At 26.3% G+C, this 21,351-nt stretch overlaps 4 protein-coding genes across 4 annotated transcripts; 3 read left to right on the top strand and 1 right to left on the bottom strand.

Moving 5' to 3' along the window:
- The first annotated feature begins 298 nt into the window (after positions 1 to 298).
- LOC111680575 (gamma-secretase subunit Aph-1) lies at positions 299 to 1,401 on the top strand. Its single transcript, XM_023442245.2, has 2 exons — positions 299 to 791; positions 858 to 1,401. Exons 1-2 carry the CDS (start codon positions 399 to 401, stop codon positions 1,179 to 1,181), a joined length of 717 nt encoding a protein of 238 aa, XP_023298013.2. The 5' UTR covers positions 299 to 398; the 3' UTR covers positions 1,182 to 1,401.
- Positions 1,302 to 2,094, bottom strand: LOC111680585 (transcription initiation factor TFIID subunit 10b). Its single transcript, XM_023442256.2, has 2 exons — positions 1,785 to 2,094; positions 1,302 to 1,723 (listed from the first exon to the last, which is right to left on the bottom strand). The coding sequence occupies exons 1-2, from the start codon at positions 1,983 to 1,985 to the stop codon at positions 1,394 to 1,396; spliced, it is 531 nt and encodes a 176-aa protein (XP_023298024.2). The 5' UTR covers positions 1,986 to 2,094; the 3' UTR covers positions 1,302 to 1,393.
- An 814-nt stretch (positions 2,095 to 2,908) lies between these two features.
- LOC111680677 (transcription initiation factor TFIID subunit 10) lies at positions 2,909 to 3,565 on the top strand. Its single transcript, XM_023442369.2, has 2 exons — positions 2,909 to 3,302; positions 3,367 to 3,565. The coding sequence occupies exons 1-2, from the start codon at positions 3,000 to 3,002 to the stop codon at positions 3,472 to 3,474; spliced, it is 411 nt and encodes a 136-aa protein (XP_023298137.2). The 5' UTR covers positions 2,909 to 2,999; the 3' UTR covers positions 3,475 to 3,565.
- A 2,067-nt stretch (positions 3,566 to 5,632) lies between these two features.
- On the top strand, positions 5,633 to 20,420 carry LOC111690328 (protein peste). Its single transcript, XM_046953868.1, has 7 exons — positions 5,633 to 6,125; positions 17,595 to 17,780; positions 18,528 to 18,833; positions 18,898 to 19,113; positions 19,181 to 19,484; positions 19,541 to 19,817; positions 19,875 to 20,420. The coding sequence occupies exons 2-7, from the start codon at positions 17,637 to 17,639 to the stop codon at positions 20,296 to 20,298; spliced, it is 1,671 nt and encodes a 556-aa protein (XP_046809824.1). The 5' UTR covers positions 5,633 to 6,125; positions 17,595 to 17,636; the 3' UTR covers positions 20,299 to 20,420.
- The last annotated feature ends 931 nt before the right edge of the window (positions 20,421 to 21,351 follow it).

Below are 21,351 nucleotides of genomic sequence, written 5' to 3'. Positions count from 1 at the left end.
TTTTAAAATAACAGTGGCTTAAGTTTGATTTAAAATATACATCAATTTAGGATCATATTTTTAATAACTTTGTAATTATATAGTGTTGTTTAAATTTTATGTTTTATAATGAAATTATAATTTTTCTGTATGACGCTCAAAATATAAATAAAAAAACACATCAAGATTAGAACGAAATTTTCATCATAGTTTTGATATAAATATAATATATACTTTGACATTAATATGTCATGCCATATATATTTCTTACGTAATCTGGCATCCTTATTTATTTCAATCAGCTGTTTGGCTTCTTCTTCTACATTGTTGTGTTGACTAATTTTTTGTTTGTCTAATAAAAATTGCAAAATTTACGTTTCTTTTATTCTAATCGATAGCATATAATTTTTGAAAAAGTAATGACTTTGCCGGAATTTTTTGGTTGTTCCATGATAGCATTTGGACCACCACTTGCGCTGTTCATTTTTACAATTGCTAAAAACCCCATTCGTGTTATTATACTGGTAGTGGCGGCTTTCTTCTGGCTGTTGTCTCTATTAACATCCTCCCTCTTTTGGTATGTCATACCGTTGCGACATATTTTGGCATTTGGCACAATCTTCTCCGTCCTGTTTCAAGAATATTTTCGTTATTTGCTGTATTTATTATTGAGAAAATTCGAAGAAGGACTGGAGGCAGTTGCCGATGATAGGAGACTATTGGAAAATAAGCACATATTGGCTTATGTATCTGGTTTTGGATTTGGTATTATATCGGCTATGTTTGCTTTGGTCAATGTGTTGGCGGATTTAGTGAGTCAAAACTGGAAAATGTTTTAGTTTTTAAAATATTATAGTTTTTATTTCTTTTATTCTTAGACTGGTCCTGGTACTTTAGGTCTAAATGGCGGCACGGAAAGTTTCTTTATGGTTTCAGCTGCTCAAGCATTATCCATATGTTTACTACATGTCTTCTGGGGTGTTATTTTCTTTAATGCATTCGATACCACCAATTATGTACATATTATTTATGTAGTGGGTTCCCATTTATTTGTCAGTCTTATCACTTTACTTAATACTCAACAACTGTATGCTGCCTCCTTATCAATTAATTTCACAGTTACTATTGTGACTGCTGTTTTGGCATTCCGGGTTGCTGGTGGCACAATACGTTCTTTTAAACGTTTTATTACCTGCCAATAATGCGTTGTAATGTACGAACAAAAAGACTAATTTCTCATAATCCTCCTTTTTCTATTCCAAGACACAGGCAGTAACTAAGCCCTCTCTAAATTAGTATTAAGTTTAAAATCATATTGAATGTATTTGAAATTTAACATTGATATTGAAACCATTTATTATATGTATTATAATTTTATTAGAAATAAACTATATACCTAAATTAACATAATAAATCAAGGAAAATATTGTGCTTTCCTCACTGTAATGCCATAGTCAGCTAAAGCGGGAGCCAAATCATCCATGGTCATAGTATATTTGCGATCTTTAGTAGGTTTAACCATTTTTGCATTACCATTTTGATTATTTGTACGCGTCTTGCAATGCTGCAAGGCATCATTTGCTACATCGGATATGAATTTTTGTGTGGCCACCGATATAAGGCGTATAATGCGTGGGTCATTGGAATCAAAGCCGGCAGAATTAAGGTAAAACGCTGTTACGGCATCTGGCACCGTGGGTACATAATCCTCTAATTGCAACATAAAATCACTTAATTGAGAACCCTGAGAAAAAATTATTTTATTTAGCATTTCATTAAAACTACTTTCCTAAAAATATAAGAACCTCTTGAGTTGGATTTGCGGATGCTACAGATCCAGCTGGATTATTGCCATTTGTGCTAGAACCAGCATTAGCAGGACGAAAAATGCCAAAATTTGTTCCAATCATTTTTATCTTATAGTATTTTTTATAGAAATTCACAACGAGAAAAATTTTTTGTTGATACTGTTTTAGCACGAAAAAAGAAAACAAATTAATATGCATGGCATAGCAAAGTAAGGTGACTGCAATAAAGCAGCTGATTATTTTTTATTTTTGTGAAGAGTATGCATAATGTCAAAAGTTGTTATTGTTTACATGTTAAGAATGTTATTTGTTTACATTTCTTATTTCATTTTTGACATTAGTCTGATTCTAGTTGAAAAACAAAATAATGTTGTTTTTGTACTTGTGTAGTGATGCAGTGCGCCCTGAGTAGATGTTTAATAAACAAAGCAAAATATCAGGGTGCACAAGGCGAATTCATATTAGGTGGTTTTATTTAATTAGCTGATAATTTTTTTCTTAATTCGCCTGGTTTACGTAACTGTCAAAGTTTGTTATTGTTTACCGTTTTATATTAAAAAAGTTGCGTTAAACAGAGAAAAACTTAGCATTGTGTATATAACGTGATTAACTAAAAAGCACATATAAAGAATTTAGCCAGTCAGTGGTAGCTTGTTTTTCATGATTAATTCGGAAATCCATTAAATTTTAACAAATTAAACAATATTGTTTTATAATACACTATGTAGATGAAGGATTTAACTAAAAAGGTCTGTTCCGGAACGCTTTATATAACAAAACCCGTATGAGGTATTTACCCGGCCTGCTGCTGCTTTATGGCCAAATATTGAAAATTACTCCGCCGGAGTGGAATTATCCATTAACAACAAAGATCCATTCGTTCCTAATAGAGTACCTTTTTATGTTTATTTTTCACAAAATATTAAGTTATTCAATTCAGAATATATTTTTATGAACAATTTTTATATATTTATCGTTATTTTTAATAAAATATAAAAATTTTACAAAAAATTTCATAAAATGAATTCGCCGTTCTTATGGTTTTTGACATTTACGTAAACCAAATTCAAAAACAAAATACATGTCAAATGTTGTTGTTGCAAAACTGTTACCACCTTGTATGAATTGGCCTTGCTGTAAACAAAAGAATATTGCAAAAGAAAAACAATCAGTTTGTGTAAATTTCATAAAATAAACAAAATTAAGTAGAAAATGGTTGTAAGTAATGATGAGCCTACAACTCCCGTTGAATATGCACCCGAAGAATTAGAACCAGCTCCTGGTGAAGAGCTCGGAGAACTTTTGCAACACTTGGAAGACTATACGCCAACGGTGCCCGATGCTTTGGCTGAAAAATATCTACACAGTGCTGGTTTTGAGGCCGTAGATCCTCGTATTGTGCGCATCATATCGGTAACGGCACAAAAATTTATATCCGACATTGCAAATGATGCTTTGCAACACTGCAAGACCAGAAGCAATAGCCAACATTCTGGCAGTCACGGTTCAAACAAGGTAATTATAATAATATAAGCAAGAAATAAGTTTAAAAGTTTATAAAGTTTTTGGTATTCTGCAGGATAAGAAAACAAATAAAGATCGTAAATACACTTTGGCTATTGAAGATTTGACACCAGCTTTGGCTGATCATGGCATAACTATGAGAAAACCACAATATTTTGTTTAAATTGTGATTTGTTTTTCATAAATGTTAAAATACATACATACATACGTACATACATACAATATAAACTTGATATTTTGTTTAATCATTATAATTACTTACTTACTCCATAAAGTAGGAGATTTGATCAGAAAATTAAGGTGAGTGTATCTCTGTAGCATAAGCAGTAGATCTTGGAAAATTAAGTTTTGATGGAACATTATTTTCTTATAAAGAATATTTTAGAACAGTTTTATCATCGCGGAGTGTTATAGTGCATTATAAATACTCTTACGGAATTTCTTTCCGATCGATAATGAAATTAATTCCATATTCTTGCTTTGCCAGAAAAATTAAACCACTTTCAGTTTTGAAAGTAAAATTGTAATTTGTATGTAATTGATGTTTTTCATAAATTTTCAATAAGAAGAACATTTACTAAACGACGATACATTGCAAAATATTTTATTTTTTTAAATAAATAAATACTCCATACAAACTGTATTAAGTACTTTTAAGAGTTAAATTTTTCAAAATTACAGTTTGTTGTTGTAATTAGTTACTTTTTAATATAGAGCATTCAAGTTTAAAGTTCTAATTTTGGTCTAGTAAGTTGTGATAATCCAATCAAAAGCTAAAATGTTTTCACTTGCAATAAAATAGTAATCAGACACTTTTGATTACACCTGCATGTAGATAGAGATTATATAAGACATACAAACCGTGTACTTACATACATATACATTTTCTTACATTAGGTGGGTCTCCGAAAAGAAAATTAAAATTAAATTTCATAGAAATAAATAATTATTAATTAAAAATAATAAAATTTGTTTAAATAAACATTTAACGATTTTTTAGATCAAAATTGCTGAGATTGATTTTTTTGCTATGATTATGAATGTTGGTAACAAAGAATATTGAAAAAATTCCATTTTACACCCATTCGTGACGTTTCTTTCTTCAAACTATCAACCAAATCTTAATATGTACACTATAAATGTGTATAGGCTTCATTTGAAATGTATGTTATCTTTAGGTCAATATACTCAATTATACTATAGTTACTATATCAAATAATCACAGATTATAATGCACTTAAAATGCACTTGTAACAATTTACTAGTTCTTTAATAGTGATATGTATGTACGATGTCACAAAGATAATTTTAAATTTAACTTACATTTTTTAAACAAAAAATAAAAAGATTATCTGACATTATATTTAAATTGATATAATAGATATGGACTATTTTTCATTAAAGAAAATTTTTTTATTGCTCGTTTTATATAATTTAAAATTAACTAAAAATAGTGTTTTAAATTAAATCGAAAATTTTTTAAAATATTTACATATGTAACGTAATAGGCTGGAATATGGCAAACGAGTTGACAATGTAATATTACATTTTTTTATTTAATAAAGTAATATCCAGCTCAAGATGATTCAGTAATCTTTATAATATGAGAATTTCTAAAACTATACATTTTTATTTCAATTAAGGCTCATTTCCAACAATTTCCAATCGTGAACTTAAAGAAAATGTATAGGAAAAGATGTTTGTGGTATAAAGTTACGATCAATAACCCTTTTAAATTATATTATTATGTGAATTCAAACAATCGGATGTGACGTTTTTAATATTATTATTATTTAGAGGAATTATATCGTAACAAAACAAAAAGTAAAGTAAAGCGGGTTTTTGATCATTTTTGGGCATTCGAGTGTTATATGTATGTTGTGTCACAAAATTTCACATACAAACCACGAAAAAAACACCCTAATAGTTTTCTATTAAAAAATTCTCTTTGTCAAACAATTCCTAATAGTTCTCTTTTACTTTGAATGATCATAAACTGCTGAGATTGTTTTATGCTCTCTCGAAAAAGTCTCACTATTCTACTTAGTATTAGATCTCTAGTGTAATTTATGAACTCTCAGGAAAAATATATACATTTTATCAACTACAATAACAAGAACATTATCATCATATTTTTAAGTCTGTACAACACACAAAATATCACCAATAAGTGAAAAAAATATATAATTTTAAAATAAAATAATTCGTTATTATCAAAGCTTCGTTTTGTCTATAACTCTGCCTTTGCTCATATTGTTGTTATTGTTACTGTTTACGTTCTGTCGGTAAATTGGTGGCATTTTCATTGCACGTTCATTGTCAGCATTAAAAACAGTCGTTATCAAACCATTCGTCAACGCGGTTCACTTATAGTCTGTTCTGTATACAAAGTGTGTGGGATATTTGAGAATTTTAAGAAATTAAAAAAAAAACAACACTTTGTTCTATAGATTACAATAACACTACAGTTGAAGCGTTCAAAATTAATTTTTAATCAGCTGTCTGTTAAAAAAAGAGGATAAGAAATATTTAAAAGAAATAATAACAACGAAAATCAAGGAATACAAATAAATATATCATTACAATTATAAAATTACGAGGGTTAAAAAAAGAATAAGGAAAAGAAATGCGTAATTTCTAGTATTACAAATAGAGTTTACAATAGTGTATATAGAAAAAAGCAAAGGATTGTACTCAAGAAAGAAACTTAATAATAAAATAAATAATAATAAAACATATGTGATTATATCTGCTGATTTTATAAATCGAATTTACAATTAAACAAATACACAAGCTGTTTTTCTTTCATGTAATGTAAGTACAAAACGTAATAACTAATTATTATGGGAAAATTAAAATCTAGACATCATTTAAAGAAGTGACTGGTATTAAAAATCAATTATATTTTTAAGTGATTAAATATTGCAATTTGTAGTTAATTTATACAGTTTTCGACATTTTAATTTTAATTGATTTTCAGTAAGATTATTATTAAAATAATTTTTTATTTCCGATTGGTATTTAAAATAATTTTGAATATTTTAGAATTTTTTTAATTTTAGAAAACTCTTAAAAACACAACGAAATTACTCAAACATTAAAAATTTACTTAATTTATTTATGCTAATATCTGAAAATAGGAATAATTTATGCAAAATTCATCAGAAATGCTTATGGTCTTTAAAACCAGTTTTTAATTGAACTTTGCACTTGAAATTTTTTAAAAGTATATGTATGTAGTATATTAGATTAAATTAGTGCTACTGTTTTATCTAAGTATAATCTAATATAAAAATCAATTTTTTCTTACCGTAAACATTGTTTTAAACAGTTTATAATTCCAGAAATAGTTATTTTCATAAATAAATAAATAAATAAATAAATAAATAAATAAATAAATAAATAAATAAATAAATGCATAAATAAGTAATTTTTTATGAAAAACTCTCTAAAAATAGATAAAAAGATACTTAAAAGATCAATCGCTTTAGGCGATAATGATAAAAAACATAAAATATATTTTCATATATGAACGATTATCATACAGTTGCACGTGTTGTGTGAAAATAAGAGTTGTATTTACCAGAATTTCGGTAGAGTTGGTGTAAATTATTAATAATAATTCTAGAATACAACTTCGAATTTTCGAACAGATTTTGATCTAAGAACTCTATTATTTAAACATTTTTCGAATATGACTTCGACTTAAAACCTCATGATCTAGAGTTTTTTTTAAAGGTTTTAATATTTTTTAATATTTTATTTGCATTGTTATCAGCAGGGCAAGGATTTTCATGCACTAAAAAATTAAAATATGCGCTAATAATATGCACTATAAAATGGGAAAATATGCACTAAAAATGTGAAAAATATGCACCAACAAATATTTCTTTGTGAAGGTACATATTAATAGATATTTAGATCTTAAGTTTTTAGCAGCAAATATACTTTAACGGAACCACGACCTCGAGAATGACACATATAAAGACTAAGAAATAACTTAAAATAGTATACATATATTTAATTTCTGAAAGTGAAAAACTCTAATAAATAAATAATGTTTTTAAGTGAATTATGGACGTGAGAGATCATCATGTTATCTTTTTATGCAAACACTCAGAGGAACAGACTAAGAAATTGATACGAAACAGATACTTCAAGGACCAATATTTTGGACGTTATAATTGGCAGCACAAACTCAAAATATCTTCCGCAATATTGTGGTTTTAAAAGTTAAATAAAACTAAAATTGTATTTCATATAACCTAGTATTTTGTTGATATTTATTAAAAAAATCTAAATATGTAAATACCAATTTTTTTGTAAAAATACAGAGAAAACAACACAATTTGTTATGAAAAAATTAAAAAATATGCAAAATATGCTATAAAAATGTTAGAAATATGCAAAAATGCATTAATACAAATATGCATATTTTGTATTAATGCATTTATAACAAAATATGCAATAATATGCCACAACAAATCGATGCCATTTTGTAACAAATTCTTTGATTCGAAAAGAAAACTAGTTAAATGTTATTTTGAGTTATTGACTACAAAGATTAATTGGGTTAGAAATCCTTGCCCTGGTTATCAGGTATATTTTTTATTTAGAAAAAGGTAATTGGATCAATATTTAGTTACAAATATTGATCATAATAGTATAAATACATTCGTATTATATTGCAAACATTTCAAATTCAGTTTCTAATTTTATTTTAGAATTTACGAAATTCTAATTCAATTTCAAAAAATTCTAATAATTTTTTGGAACTTCTCTTTTATGTATATTTTAATAATTTCTTATTTGTTTTTTATTTTTTTATTTACACAAATAGTTGCAACGTTGAGTTAAGTATTATATACAAAAATTGATTTTCAGATACCTTTTTTAAATAAATAAAATTATTAAAATTCTACAATCAAACAATTTCAATTGTTTTAGTCTAATTCTTCGATTTACTTCAAATACATAAATGCGTATCTTCAATGAGATCGATTGACACCTGCTTTTTAAAATATTATTACAAAAGCAATATTGAAGACCCCATTTAAGGTAAACAAATACTTAAAGACTTCATTATAAGAATATTGAGAATATTAATATTAATAAATTAATATTAATAAAAATTATTAGATATGTGCTTGAATAAAAAAACTTCTTTTTTAGTAGAGATTTGTCCAATATTATTCATTCACACATTTGTCTAGTGAAATATTTCTAAAAGCATTTTTTTTCAAATTTTTTTCTGGTCTCGCTTTAGTTGAGTAAAATACAAAGTATTTTGGTGTTATTCACAAGATATCTACATATCTAAATATATGAGTATTTGAGATATTTTTAGATATAGTTCATAGTATTTTTAGTTAATTTCCTATAGCAAAGTTTTGTTATTGTCGAAAAACTTAATTGTTTTCTATAAATATGTTTGACAAAATAATTTCTAATGGTACCTGAGATAGTTAAGACCCCTATTTTTATTGGTAGCAGCAGAGTTTAGCTAATTTAAACGTTTTATAGTCCTACTATTATCATAAACTGATTAAAGCTGTTATTATTTTTATATCATTACTAGATTTAGGGATGTATTACAAATAAGAGGGTTAAGCCGTAAATTTGAAATTTGAAAATAATATATTAATATATTAATATATTATGAATTTTAATTTATGGAATATATTTAATAATTTATGTTTTTAAATAATTGATGGGATATTTATTTTTTTTGAAAAGTTAGAAAACTTTAATTAAAATTTTATTTTTTTTGTATTCTAAATGAATACATACTTTTATTTACTTTTAAATTAATTCTATATTGTTTAAAAAAAACACAACTGTCTCAGTTATTTAAGCACTTACTTTTAAGTGGTAAGTAATATTAATTGTTTTTTTTTTTGTTTTTAACTTTTTATTTCCTTAATATTATCAAGAATAAATACTGACTAAAAACCCCAAATCATACTAAAACTTATTCATATCTCAATATATTGTTTGTTTTCGATCCAAAAAAAAAACAAATTTTTAGAATCGATAGTAAATAAATAAAAATGTTATTATTTTATAGTAATGTATACCTAATAAAACAACAACAATTAGAAAATAATAATAACTAATTTACACCATTTCCAATTCTTTTGCTAAACTTTTAATTGGGAAATTTGTAATTGTATTTTAGAAAAAAACGATTTGGTTTTCTTTAAATTTCTGAAATACGAATAAAATTAGTTTTTTTAATATAATTAGAAATTATTGAATTTCGTTTGAAATTTTCTAAAAAAACAATTGTAAATGGTGTATTATTAAAAAATACAAATTATAACAGCAGACTAGATGGTTGGATGAATTTTAACATACATATACATTTATAGTATTAGATTTGTTTAATCACCAATAAATAAATATTAATTTTATTTTTCACATTAACTTTTTAAACTTGGAAATATTGTAATAAGAAACGCAATATTTTATATGATTGAAAATACAATTAATACTTACTATGTAATTTGAATCTAAAACAAAGACAAATTTTTAATTGTCATAGATCTGTGGGCAATTAAATAAATATTAAAATGTGCATACATGAATCATATAATGTTAAGAGATTGATAAATTTGATTATTTTTATTAGATCTGTTCACGACCAAGAGTTAATTTAGCCAATATAAAATAAACTTTACTTTAAAGTGATGCATACCGTAAGATACTATTGACAAGTGTAATTAAATAATATTCGTCTTAGTACTTATTTTTTCCATAAATTTTGGTATTAGAGGTACTGAATTAAATTTCAAAATCTTTTTAGTAGCCTAGTAGTCTATTAAATAGTCTATTGAGTGGACTATTGACTAGTTCATTGACTAGTCTAATCTAGTTTAGTGATTAGTTTGTTGTGTTTTCTCTTGATTGGTTTATAGACTAGATATAGTCTATTGTTTAGACTATTGACTAGTTTATTAATTAGTATATAGACTTGTTATGGAATATTTATACCCTACACCACTTTAGTGGGGAGGGTATATTGGGTTTGTGCTGATGTTTGTAACATACAGAAATATTCGTCCTATACCGCAATTTTCAAGATAATTGGATGAAATTTGGCACACACGCCAAAGGACGAAGCCTATTGAAAATGGTTAAAATCGGTCCATTATTTCGACTATTCCCCATACAACCGTACCCCCCAAATAGGGCCTTTTGGCTTATAATTAATTTAAACGATCCATTATGTTAACAAAAGTCGACAAAACTTAGTTTTATAGAAATTCAAATGACACTACCGATTTTTGTAATGATTGGGCTTCATTTGACCCTATCCCCCATACAAACTCCCCTTCAGAAAATGACTTAAAGGTCAAAATTCACTTACAAACACTAATAACACTTTTAAATTCCACATAAATAATATTGAAGAAGACTTAACTCCCTCTACCAACATTTTTAAGGATAGGGCCATATTTTGCCCTACTCCCCTTTGAGCCCTCTTAAAAAATCTTTTTTTTTTGTCAAAAAAAGTAAAAATATTCCGAAATAAAGTTAAAAAAACAAACCAAAATGCTTAATTTTTTAAATAATCCCCATTTTTAACATACATACATACATACATACATACTGACTGGTGTAGGGTATCATATGGTCGGCTACGCCCGACTATACATTCATACTTGTTTTTTTTTAAATCTTACTTAATTTTTACAAAATAGTACTTTTTGCTATTAAAAGCACTGAATCACACATCAAAGTCTTTTGAGTAGCCTACTAGTCTATTTAAAAGTCTAGACTACTGACTAGTCTATTGACTAGTCAATTGATGGAACATTTTTATTTTGAAATGGTACTTTTAATACCAAATATAGTACTTTTTGGCATAAAAAGTACTGAATTATATTTCTTTTGAGTAACCCACTAGTCTAATCTAGACTATCGACTAGACTACTGATTAGTCTATTGACTAGTCAATTGAGTAATATATTGATTGGTTTATTGACTAGTCTATAGTCTATTAAGTATACTATTGACTGGTAAACGTACTAGTCTACCTTATTTATTATCTAGTTCATTGACTAGTCTATTGACTGGCCCATTCACTAGTTTATTGACTAGTCTATTTAATTAGTTTATTGACTAGTATATTTGATTAGCCTATTGACTAGTTTATTGAGTAATATATTGATCAGTTTATAGACTAGTCAGTAGTGTATTGACTAGTCTTTTGACTAGTCTGTTGACTACACTATTGATTAGTTTACTGACTAGTTTATTTATTAGTCGATTGATTTGTTTTAGAATTGTCCATAAATCTTTAAATTACTTCAAAATCCGTAATCCTCAGCATTCATTATTCATTTGTGGCTAAACGTATTATTAATTCAATCTTAATCTTTAATTATAACCTCAAAAACGATTGAAAATATTTTATGGATGTATATGGGTTTTTAGTTTTGTTTTGAAAGAAATCAGTTTAAATTTCGAAAATTGATGTTTCAAAAATAATACAAATTTGCTCCTCAAAACTTCCAGAACAAACCACCTAAAACAATATTTTCCGACTATTTATAAATGGTCAAGTGTACATTTGTGTGTATTTGTAAAAAAATGATTTGTTCAGCAAAATATTTGTTTATTGCAAACTAATTGATAGCAATATTACTTTTTTGTACATATATATGATTTTCTTATCAGTAATTTGTAAAAAATATATTTCTACATACATATGTACATATGTACCTATAAGCACATGTACCCACATTTGTTTATAATTATAATGAAGTTTACAGTAATTGTTAAAAATCAAATTTACAATATAAAATAAATTGTTTTATTCAAACTTTTTCTATATTAAATAAATATAGGAACAATATAATAACAGATAGACAAATTAAATAATATATGCCATGAGTGGTGCTTGAATTTAATTTTTATAAGTATTTAAATACAAATACATACAATTGACATAAGCATACTTTTTAGAATTTATGTTGATGCTTACAATGCATAGTTATTTGTTAAATAAAATTAATAATTTTGTTTTAAAGATGGCATCGAATGGTATTTTATACAAACAACATCTTCATCTGATTCTATAACTGTTATATTGTTATACATTTTACAAATATAATATTCAGTTTTTTTGAAAATATAATCGGAAATTTGTGATCGTCAATTATAAAATCGGGAAATGGCGTAGAAAGAATTTTATCTCTAAATTAGAAATTTTTGTGAAGAATATGCTCAATTAAATATTTGAAATTTTGAATAGTTATATTTGTTTTAATAACATATATTAGAATTTATTATTTTTTAAGTAATACGCTAATTTTTATGACGTATTTAGTTACATTTTAAAAATAATATACATATGTATATTAAACAAACAAATTATATACACAGTTACACAAACTACTTTATATGGCTCTAGTTATTAAATTTTGTATAAAAAATATAACTATTTTAAAATTTTGCAATTAAAACTTTTAATTGATGCCAACGAGTCATTCAATTACTGTAGCAACAAAATATAAAATCCCTTTGTTTATTAAAATATTGTGAAATTGTTAATTTTAATTAAGTGTAGCATGCTGCATCTAAAATTTAATAAATAACTTATTACTTATATCTTGTAAGTATTTAGAAAAATTTCAAAACACAACATTCCTAGCTTGAGGAAAAGTTTTGTATTGATTAAGATGTTTTGCTGTAATTAAAAACCAGTAATATGAATATTTTAGGGTAAACCAAAATCTATTCATTAGTATAAATAAAAACTAATAATGAATTGAACTTTGAACTCTTCGTAGCCTTTTTCTTAAAGAACAGAACTGATCAGGACTTGTGACTAGAATTTAAAATTTAGATAGTTTTTTATTGAACACCCTAAGTAATGTAGACAATGTTTAGTGGTTCATTTAATTTATGTATAATCTAAAATGTTTTTATTTTTATAAATAAATACTTAACGGTTAAGTATTATTTTGCATTATTACATCTAAATACTAATAAGGCTTTATTACAATTGTGACCACAGCCACTAACAACACCGCTGTAATGATTTTAGTTTAACTGGTCACTTGTTTCAACAGTGTAGTGATCTAAAGAAAGTCAAGAGGCCTTTGGTATTTAACTCGTTGACGCTCATTTAAAAAATGATGAATCTAATTTTTGCAAAATTTTAGTACTTGTAAACTCCACGAATTTTAAACAAAAATGTTGTTAATATAATGAAACCATATTATTTTATTATTAAAATAATGTCGCAGGATTAAAAAAAACGATTTATAGTGAATTTGTTGAAAAAATAACACGGCTATAGACGTCGTTTGCATCTACAAACGTCGGTGCTCGACGCCATTAGCCGCCATTTACGTCAAAATATGAGCCCGGTAACTATCATATGACGACTGTGTTTATAATTGTAATGTATTTAATAGTGGGAAATATAAGTTACAACGTTGTCACCAACTTTAAATTAAAAATAATTTGATGTTCCTATAATTATAAATCACCATTACTAGGCAAAATTAACAACACAGTATTAAAATATTAGTTTAGCATACAAATGCAATAAATTGAAATGATCTTCATTTATAAAATAAAAGTTCTAAAGCAATTTCCTTGAGAATTTATTTTTATGTAGTTGCCGGAACAGATCTATAATTTTTATCAATCTTAATATGTTCATTTTTATAATTATTAATTAATGTTTAATTCATTAATGACATATATGTATATCTAAATATAATCGCTTCGAAGTTGGATATTCTGTATTAAATACGTTTTTAAAATTGTAAACCACTAAAACTAAAAACAACTAAATAAATAGAATAATAAAGTGTTTTTTTAATAACTATATTTATTTTCCCAAATATGAATAAACATATTTTGTTTTATAGAGAAAATTTTAAAATATCAATAGAATTTTTAAGGTTGGCAACCGTTAACGCTAAGCTATTGTTACCGCTAAAATACCTTTTCAGCACTTTTACCGTTACCGCTAAAATTCAACACCACTAGCGTTACCACTGGAATAACGTTACCTTAATAAGCCATAATATCGATAACACAAAGTTACGATTGCTGAAATAAGCAAAACTATCGATACTGCTTACCGTACCGAAATAAGTTTAAAAACCGATTTAAATACCACTATTTTCTCATCGATTTTTGTATCACTTATAGACTTATTTAAAATGGTTGTGAATAAAAATTGTTATCTTAAAAATATGATCATTACTTAAAAACTCGGATTTTTGGAACGAAATTATTATCTAAATATTGTGAACTTTAAGAATTTGATTTCAACATTGTTGAAATTTTTATAAAAGTTTTTCTTTTTCACATATTGTGATAAATTAATTTCAATTAAAACAACTTCTCGAAAATAATGCTATATCAATTATTGCTTCAATTTAAAAACATCCACCGTAAATCATAAAAAAACTAAATTAATGACAAAATTAAGCGTGTAAAACTTGTGCATTAAATATAACAAATTTCAAGTAAAGAATATTGCGTGTGTCCATTTGTTAAACATTTCTCACACTATACTTACTCACCATAAATTTTATTTAAATATGATAATTATTACTCTCAGTTAGACAGACTGTTATGTGAATGTTCACTTTATTCGATTAATAAAAAAAAAGAAAAAACTAAAAATGTCTATTAAAAATCAGCATTTTTTGTTTGTACTTTAAACAATCTGTAAAGAAGAAAGAAATATATGTATATATAAAGAAACTATATTATAATTGAATAAATCAATTGACCCTATGAGCCTGTGTGGGTCTTTGACTTTTTCTCACTCGCTCTCTCGATCTTTCCGTTTGTTTCAACTAATCAGGGATGTGAAATGAAATTTTGATATTTTTCAAAACTGTGTTTTTTTCTTAATTTATATCAATAAGTTGAAAAAAATACATTTTGAATGTAATACTAATAATGTCTTTATATTGCTATATCAAATTATTCAAATAATTCTTAACTATTTTACAAAACAGACAAATCTGTATATGTAATGCAAGAATTGTTTAACATGGATGAAAATCTAGTTCTATTGTACTGTAAACAGTGCTTTCTCTATGTTATAAACTTTCGTTTAATAAAGCATAAACTGCTCAGAAGATTAGTCCATATACACGCTCATAGATTAGTTACTATACCACTTATTTTACTAAATGGTCTATAAATCAATAAATTTGTTGTTGTATAACATTATAAGCATTTAAATTTAAAATTAAAGCTCGTTTAAAATGAATTCAATCGTAAGTTATAAAGAGTCAGTCATAAAGATAGTGCAAAGGAGTCAATATATGACAATGAAAAGTTTTTAAAGATTACTTGGAGACCATAAAGTGACGACTTTACGGTCTGCGCTATTGCTTACAAAAAGAACGACTGTCTTCAATTCATGACGAAACTCAAATTAAAGTCAACCAGGAAGTTTGACGTTAATGGAAATAACTGCATTGACTCTTTAACGAGCTGTTGGATATACTTTACAAATTTTAATGGTATCAATAAAAGTTCAATTATATCGAATTTTCCAACTCTGGGACTTGCATATATTCTTATTTGTTGTACAAAGTACCAAATGTGAGTAAGTAGAAAAATCATTATTATGACAAAGTGATGTTGGTTGGTGATGATTGGGTGGGTAAATTTTTTTACTGAGATCTTTAAGTTGTTTGTGTTTATGCATAAAATGTGATCAAAGAACAAACATTTAATTGTATGTACCTATAAAAAAATTTGAATTTGCTTAGGAATTGTATTTTACAGATTATTTAGACAATTTACAAAGAGGAAATTAAAAGCTGTATTTAGATACATTGGTAGTGAAATAAAAATATAAATTGTTTTTGATATTTTCTAATAATAGCATTTAATATAATGAACTCAGTTATTAAAATATTAGAAAATATTCTTACAATTTCCTATAACTTAACACACAGCCCACTGTTTTATATCTATTTTATTTAAGTATTATTTATATTTAAGATATGATAGGCCGAACGCCTTTATTAAAATATAATTGATTAATTAGGTCAATATCATAATAGTTACGTGCGAGGGTAATTTTTGAATACACTCGGCAACAGGGTTTGGGCAATTAATTTTTAATTATTTAAGTAAAAAAAATGTAAGAGTTTTCCGTAAGGGTTTAAATAAAAGAAAATAGATCTTTAATTTCTTAGAATTTATGCAAAATTCAAATGCCTAAAGAAGTGTTTTCGACTTTAAAGTGTGAGGTACACACTACGAGTTTTCCCGTCAAAGCATTACGTGCTTTTTTTACTTATGCTTCAAGTTACATGCGACGCTTTTTAGTAAGTAGCTGTAATGTTAGTGCAACGTTTGTGACGCTTAAAAAAGTAGAAAGCATTCTACGCGTCAAGACAGTCTTCGCTTTTTTGCTTGTAACTTTCAGCATACAAATACATTATAATGCGAAAAAGCGTAGAACGCTTGGTGTGGATCTCAAGTATTTGTAACTTTCAGCTTACAAATACATTGATTCTACTTTTTTGACAAACGCGTTTAATGCGAGAAAGCGTAGAACGCGTGGTGTGGACCTACAGCTTAAATTTTGGACCCAACCAGGAGGGGTTCGAATCGTGTCCATGTGGGTGATCACATACATATTTTTTAAACAAATTTTGTGTTGAAATTTAGCTTAAAAATAATTTTAAAATTTAACAATTAGTTTTGAGAATTGATGAAAAGATAAATGTGTAAATAATATTTACGATGTTTTGTTAAAATCCCTCTTTTTTTGTCTAAATAAAGAAATTCTCGGAACATATTAAATTAAATAAAAGGGATTTGAAATTAACAATAATATTGTTGTAAATGCAAGCACATTATACAATTGCAAATAAATTAATAAATATTTTGTTGTCATTAAAAAATTGTGAAAATTTAATGTAAAACAAACAACAATAAAGCAAGTTACGTGCCAGTTAAATTTAATATTGTCTGCTCTTGTTCCATGATATTTGAAATTATTGTAATTATTAGGTGATGTAGCATTATACTGCGTTAGAACACTTCATCAATATGACACTTAATACATATATTATTTTATTTTATTTTAATATTTGTGTTTTTTTTTTGTAAATTTAAGTTGAAATTAAAAAAGAAATACGACGGAAAACACAATTATTTAAATATAAATTGTCATTAGTTACAATGAATGTTAAATTTGAAAAATATGTACTTAATTAAATATGTCTGAGGATAATTAATAATGATGATTTGTTTTTTTTTTTGTTTTCAATTTTACAGACACTTTTGTATCAGCAGTTTTGAAATTAACATTATTTAACAATGCCACAGAAATCAAAAAGTATAAAACTCTGGACTCCCAACAGTCGTAGAATTTCAATAAGTATTTTAGGTTTTATATTGGGCATTGGCGGCATATTATGTGGCATGTTTTGGGAGGAAATATTCAATAGTATTTTAGCTAAGGTAAGTTCTCTTTTACATATTTCATTTATTTTTAATAATATTTTTATTTTGAATAAAGTTCACAATATTTTGTTTTCGCATTTAATAAATGTACTTGTTTATTTATTATAACAATTTGAATATTTGGTAATTATTTATAATGATAAAAATTTATATATAAAAAAAGTTTTATATTTATGACTAATAACCATTCATGCATTCATTTCAATTTTTCTTTGATTAAACCCCCTGTTTCTATAAAACTTTAAACCATTTTCGTTCGTTAAATTATTTGTAAAACAACAAATAAGTTTTTGTATTTTTTATAGCATAGCTTTAGGAGGAATAATTTAATGGTTTAAAAGGTTGCCAAGTTAATATTATTTCATTTCAAAGTAGGGAAAAATTGTACTCTATAATGTTTGGGGATTTTTATTATTTTTTTATTAAATTTTGTTATTATTTATTATCGAACATAGTCCCACAAAATCACTGTATAATCGGGGCCTTATAGATTCTAATACGATCTAGCAATGTCCATCATTTTATTTTTTGAAAGTTTTAAATTGTTGGTGTACAATTTCCAAAGCCCCAATATAAGAAACCGCCAGAAAACTTGTTTAATATCGCAAACATCAGTCCATATTATTAAAATTAAGAAACTGTTAAGAAACTACAGATATATTCCTTTTATTTTTATTACAATAAAAATGCTTCAAATTATCATTTAAAATAAAATTATAAAGCAATTTTTTTATTTAATTCTAGCAAATGGTTTTAAGACCCGATTCTGAAGTATATGACAAATGGAAGACACCACCAATACCTTTAAGTTTGGATATTTATCTTTATAATTGGACAAATCCAGAGGATTTTAAAAATTTCTCCACAAAACCCATATTGGAGCAATGTGGACCTTATCGTTTTACAGAGAAACCTGACAAAGTTGACATCAACTGGCATCCAGAAAATGCCTCTGTAACATATCGTAAAAAAAGTTTATTTTATTTTGATGCTGCTGGCAGCAAAGGAAGTTTAGATGATGAAATTACTACTTTAAATGCAGTGGCTTTGGTAAATTTACTTCTTGAAAATTTTAAGATTAAAAAATACTTTATTAAAAAAAATTCTTTTATAGTCTGCTGCTAGTAAAGCAAAACAATGGAATTCTGTACGCCGGAGTATGGTGGATATGGGTTTAAAATTGTATGGCCAAGAAATGTCAGTGACGAAGACAGTTGATGAATTGCTATTTACCGGATACAGTGATGATATGATTGATATAGCCCGTTCCGTTCCCATATTTGGTAATGATGTTGAGGTGCCGTTTGATAAATTTGGCTGGTTTTATACGGTAACATTTTAAAATATATTATTATATAAAAATAATGTTTAATTATAGTTTCCTACCAATTTTGTAGCGCAATGGTAGTGCTGATTTAACAGGAGTTTTTAATGTTTTTACGGGTGCCAATGATTGGTCTCAACTAGGACAACTGCATAATTGGAATTATCAAAAGCACACCGGTTTCTTTGATTCATATTGTGGTCTAGTGAATGGTTCTGCAGGAGAATTTCAACCACCTAATTTAACGCCTCACAATATAGTACAATTATTTACGCCCGATATGTGTCGTACAATTCCCTTGGATTACACAGATACCCAAGAAATTGAGGGTATAAAAGGTTATAAATACTCGGGTGGCCTAAGATCTTTAGATAATGGTAAGTTATTGGAAACTTTTGGATTATAAATCTTATTAAAAAACATTCTTAATCAGGCACCTTATATCCTGAAAATTCGTGCTTTTGTGGCGGTCAATGTGTGCCTTCGGGTGTTATGAATGTTTCATCCTGCCGTTTTGGTTCACCAGTTTTTATGTCTTATCCACACTTTTATAAAGCTGATCCATTTTATTTAGATCAAGTTGAGGGTTTAAATCCTAAACATAAAGATCATGAATTTTACATGATTTTAGAGCCAAAAACTGGCATTGCTTTAGAAGTAGCAGCTCGTTTCCAAGTTAATATGCTGGTGGAGCCAATACCTTCATTAAGGTAAGTTATATTAAAATACTTTAAAAGAAAAATTAAATTATATTTTATTTCCTTTAGTTTGTACGAAAATATACCCCGCATATTCTTCCCATTAATATGGTTCGAGCAGAAAGTACGCATTACTCCAGAACTAGCTAAAGACTTGAAAATGATACCGTGTGCCTTGTTGGGAGGTCAAATCTTTGCTGGCATTTTATTTGCCATTGGACTTATACTATTAAGCTGGTATCCTCTCAAACATCTTTGTTGTCTGGGCAAGAGTAAGAAAATTAAAATAAATCACCTTGAAAATGGTAGTTGTAAATCGAACGAATTGAGACCACTACAGACAAAAAAGTTTCCGGCCAAACAGCATACACCAACACTCGATGGATCTCCATTATTAGAAAAACCTGCCAAAATACCCACCATTGTATCTAATTCAAATACTGATGATAGCTTAAATACGACTTTAACAGCGTTAAGTGATAAAACCAATTAATATTAAGATTTTAGGTTAAAAAACGAACAGAGCAGAAGAGAAATTGAAGTTATTATGTATTTGACATAAGGACAATAAGCAAACATTCTAAAAAAAAGAATTAATTTTATTTGTTTTTTTTTTTCTAAAATTTATACCACAAATTATTTTTACTACTTATAATTGAAAACTACATTACATCTTTTAAAATTGTTGTTTTAAGGGGTTCATTTGAAAGTTAAATACTTTCATTTGTTCCTTTTTATTATATTCTTGTGATATATAAAACCAAATACATGAAATCACTAAAACTGTAAATTGCCTAGAAATACAACAAATATGAATAACTTTAACATTCCTCAAATTGAAAAAAAAAACTTATTTTCTAAGCAAAATTTCCAGTTAGTGCCAAAATCCAAAATATTATCAGGGGGTGTAACCAACTCTAAAGTCCCATTATTTTATCATTACTTTTTTTTAAATAAATACTCTATAACTAAGAATATTTATATATAGTAATATACAAACATTATTAAGAATTGTATGTCATTATTTTTTTACCATTGTTGATTTTATTATTAAAATATATATTATGTAGATTTTATGTATTGTAGTTATTATATAAGGACAACAAAAAAATTTATTCATTCATACATCATTTTTTTATTTAAACGTTTGTATTCAGTATTTTTAAATCAAAAAACGAAACAACATGAAATTATCTTTAGAATTTTATAATAGAATAGAAAAAATCAGAACAAATTTGAAAATTTTTTATAATGAAATATTTGTATACATACACATTTTTGGATTACAAAAAAAATATAAATTATGAAAAGAATTTGAAATAAAGTTATGTGTTGCAATATTCCTTAATTTATTGGTAAAAACTACAAAGCTCAAAAATAAATTTACATTAGAACTGAACTAAAACTGAAAAAGAACTGAACTAAAACTGAAAAAGAACTGAACTAGAACTGAACTAGAACTGAACTAGAACTGAACTAGAACTGAACTAGAACTGAACTAGAACTGAACTAGAACTGAACTAGAACTGAACTAGAACTGAACTAG

Source organism: Lucilia cuprina, chromosome 2 (assembly GCF_022045245.1).
Source record: "Lucilia cuprina isolate Lc7/37 chromosome 2, ASM2204524v1, whole genome shotgun sequence".
In the NCBI taxonomy this organism is placed as follows: Eukaryota; Metazoa; Arthropoda; class Insecta; order Diptera; family Calliphoridae; genus Lucilia; species Lucilia cuprina.
This window is presented reverse-complemented; position numbering and strand designations above follow the sequence as displayed.

Excerpts from the sequence above, each read along its gene's own strand:
- LOC111680575 (XM_023442245.2), top strand. The coding sequence starts at position 399 with ATGACTTTGCCGGAATTTTTTGGTTGTTCCATGATAGCATTTGGACCA. Across the intron at positions 792-857 it reads TCAATGTGTTGGCGGATTTA|ACTGGTCCTGGTACTTTAGG; the intron begins GTGAGTCAAAAC and ends TTTTATTCTTAG.
- LOC111680677 (XM_023442369.2), top strand. The coding sequence starts at position 3,000 with ATGGTTGTAAGTAATGATGAGCCTACAACTCCCGTTGAATATGCACCC. Across the intron at positions 3,303-3,366 it reads GCAGTCACGGTTCAAACAAG|GATAAGAAAACAAATAAAGA; the intron begins GTAATTATAATA and ends GGTATTCTGCAG.
- LOC111680585 (XM_023442256.2), bottom strand. The coding sequence starts at position 1,985 with ATGCATATTAATTTGTTTTCTTTTTTCGTGCTAAAACAGTATCAACAA. Across the intron at positions 1,724-1,784 it reads CCGCAAATCCAACTCAAGAG|GGTTCTCAATTAAGTGATTT; the intron begins GTTCTTATATTT and ends ATTTTTTCTCAG.
- LOC111690328 (XM_046953868.1), top strand. The coding sequence starts at position 17,637 with ATGCCACAGAAATCAAAAAGTATAAAACTCTGGACTCCCAACAGTCGT. Across the intron at positions 17,781-18,527 it reads TCAATAGTATTTTAGCTAAG|CAAATGGTTTTAAGACCCGA; the intron begins GTAAGTTCTCTT and ends ATTTAATTCTAG. Across the intron at positions 19,114-19,180 it reads AATTTGGCTGGTTTTATACG|CGCAATGGTAGTGCTGATTT; the intron begins GTAACATTTTAA and ends CCAATTTTGTAG.